The sequence below is a fragment of the Phaethon lepturus genome, unplaced genomic scaffold, assembly GCF_000687285.1.
Source record: "Phaethon lepturus isolate BGI_N335 unplaced genomic scaffold, ASM68728v1 scaffold20954, whole genome shotgun sequence".
Taxonomy (NCBI): domain Eukaryota; kingdom Metazoa; phylum Chordata; class Aves; order Phaethontiformes; family Phaethontidae; genus Phaethon; species Phaethon lepturus.
The window spans coordinates 9,999-11,495 of NW_010535742.1; the positions used below are offsets into that span (position 1 = coordinate 9,999).

The 1,497-nt window shown below is 58.5% G+C and overlaps 1 protein-coding gene across 1 annotated transcript in view; it reads right to left on the minus strand.

Annotated features, from left to right (window-relative positions):
- Positions 1 to 1,352: 1,352 nt before the first annotated feature.
- The window catches only part of LOC104619906, a 1,848-nt gene continuing 1,703 nt past the window's right edge, over positions 1,353 to 1,497 (minus strand). The window contains exon 2 of the mRNA XM_010285956.1: positions 1,353 to 1,374. Within this exon, the coding sequence (XP_010284258.1) occupies positions 1,353 to 1,374 (22 nt within the window). The remainder of the gene's footprint in view (positions 1,375 to 1,497) is intronic.

Here is a 1,497-nt window from a genome sequence, read left to right on the forward strand (position 1 = left end):
TAAGGTCTTCACCACCTCGTCGTGCTCCGGCCTCCATTCCCAGGGGGTGTCCTTCTTCAGGAGGTGGCAGAGGGGGGCAGCTTTCTCTGCGTAGCCCTCAACAAACTCCCAGGAGAACCTCAGGAGAGCCAGGAAGGATCTCAGGGTGGCAGCATCGGCCGGCGCAGACACCTTCTGTATTAGCTCGACCCTCTGCTTCTCCAGCGAGCGCCCTTCCTCCCCCAGGGTCACCCCCAGGTAGGAGACCTCCTTCCAGCACAGCTGGGCCTTTGTGGGGCTGATCCTGAAGCCTGTCTTCTGGACAGCCTCCAGCACCTCTGCCAGCACCTCCAGATTCTCCTCCTTTGTCCGGGTGTGGATGAGGACATCACCGGCACAGGACAGCACGCTGTCCCGGTGGCCGAGCTTCTCCCACATCCTCACCACGTGTGTGTGGCAGATGGCGGGGGTGTTGTGGAAGCCCGGGGGGACTCTGGTGAAGGCAAATTGCCGTCCTCGAAGGGTGAAGGCAAACTTGTGCCAGGACTCGGGGTGCAAGGGGATGGCAAAGGACGGGCTGGTTAGGCTGAGCACTGAGAACCATTCAGATCCCCGGGCGATGGCTGCCATGATGTCAGGGTATTTGGCCACTGTGGAGGTCCGCAGTGGGGTGACACGGTTCAGGGTACCAAAGTCAACTGTCAGCCTCCATGTTTTCCCATCAGCTTTCCGCAGGGGCCACACCGGGGCGTTGCAGGTGCTCTCCTGCTCCACCAGCACCCCCTGCTCCAGCAAGATTTTGATGGTGTCCCACAAGCCATCCTCGGCCTCCGCTGGGTACCAGGGCTGAGGCTGAGGAGGGGGATCTGGCCCTTTGACTGCCACAACAGCGTCAATCTGCCCGCAGTCCAGCTTGCTCCTTGCCCAGACCTGGGGGAAGTGCTCTGTGACCCGTTTCACTCGGGGCTCCCACTCAGGGTGGACCAGGAGCTCAGGGGCTTTCACCGACATCACCCTGTGGCTCGCCGGGACGACAGACACACCACTTTGGGGGCAATGTAACAGCGCTTGGTTTGCCAGGTCCACCACCACCCCCATCTTTGTCAGCGTGGAGGTGGCTAAAATTCCTGGCTTTCCCTTCATTTCCATTTTCCCAAATTTTTCAGACCCTTTGGCAGTCCCAATTTCAAAGGGTATGGGCCCTGTGAACGGCACTGAGGATTTTTGGCCGTTTGGCCCTGTCAGTTCAATAATTTCACAGGTTTGGAAAAGCCCGGCTTCGCCAGGGGCCATATTAAGAATTGAATAAGAGGCACCAGTATCAATTAACATCACTTGTCCAAGCACCCCTCCTCCAATAGTTGTATCAACTATCAGACGCCCCCACAAATCGGTCTTAATCGGTGCCACAAAAAGGGGCGATGTGGGTGCCTGGCAGCCCTATTGCTGAGCCTTAGACCCCGGGTCAATCGGGTTGGAGCTGCTGTGCTTTTTGGCCTCGTGCAGGGCCAGTTTTCG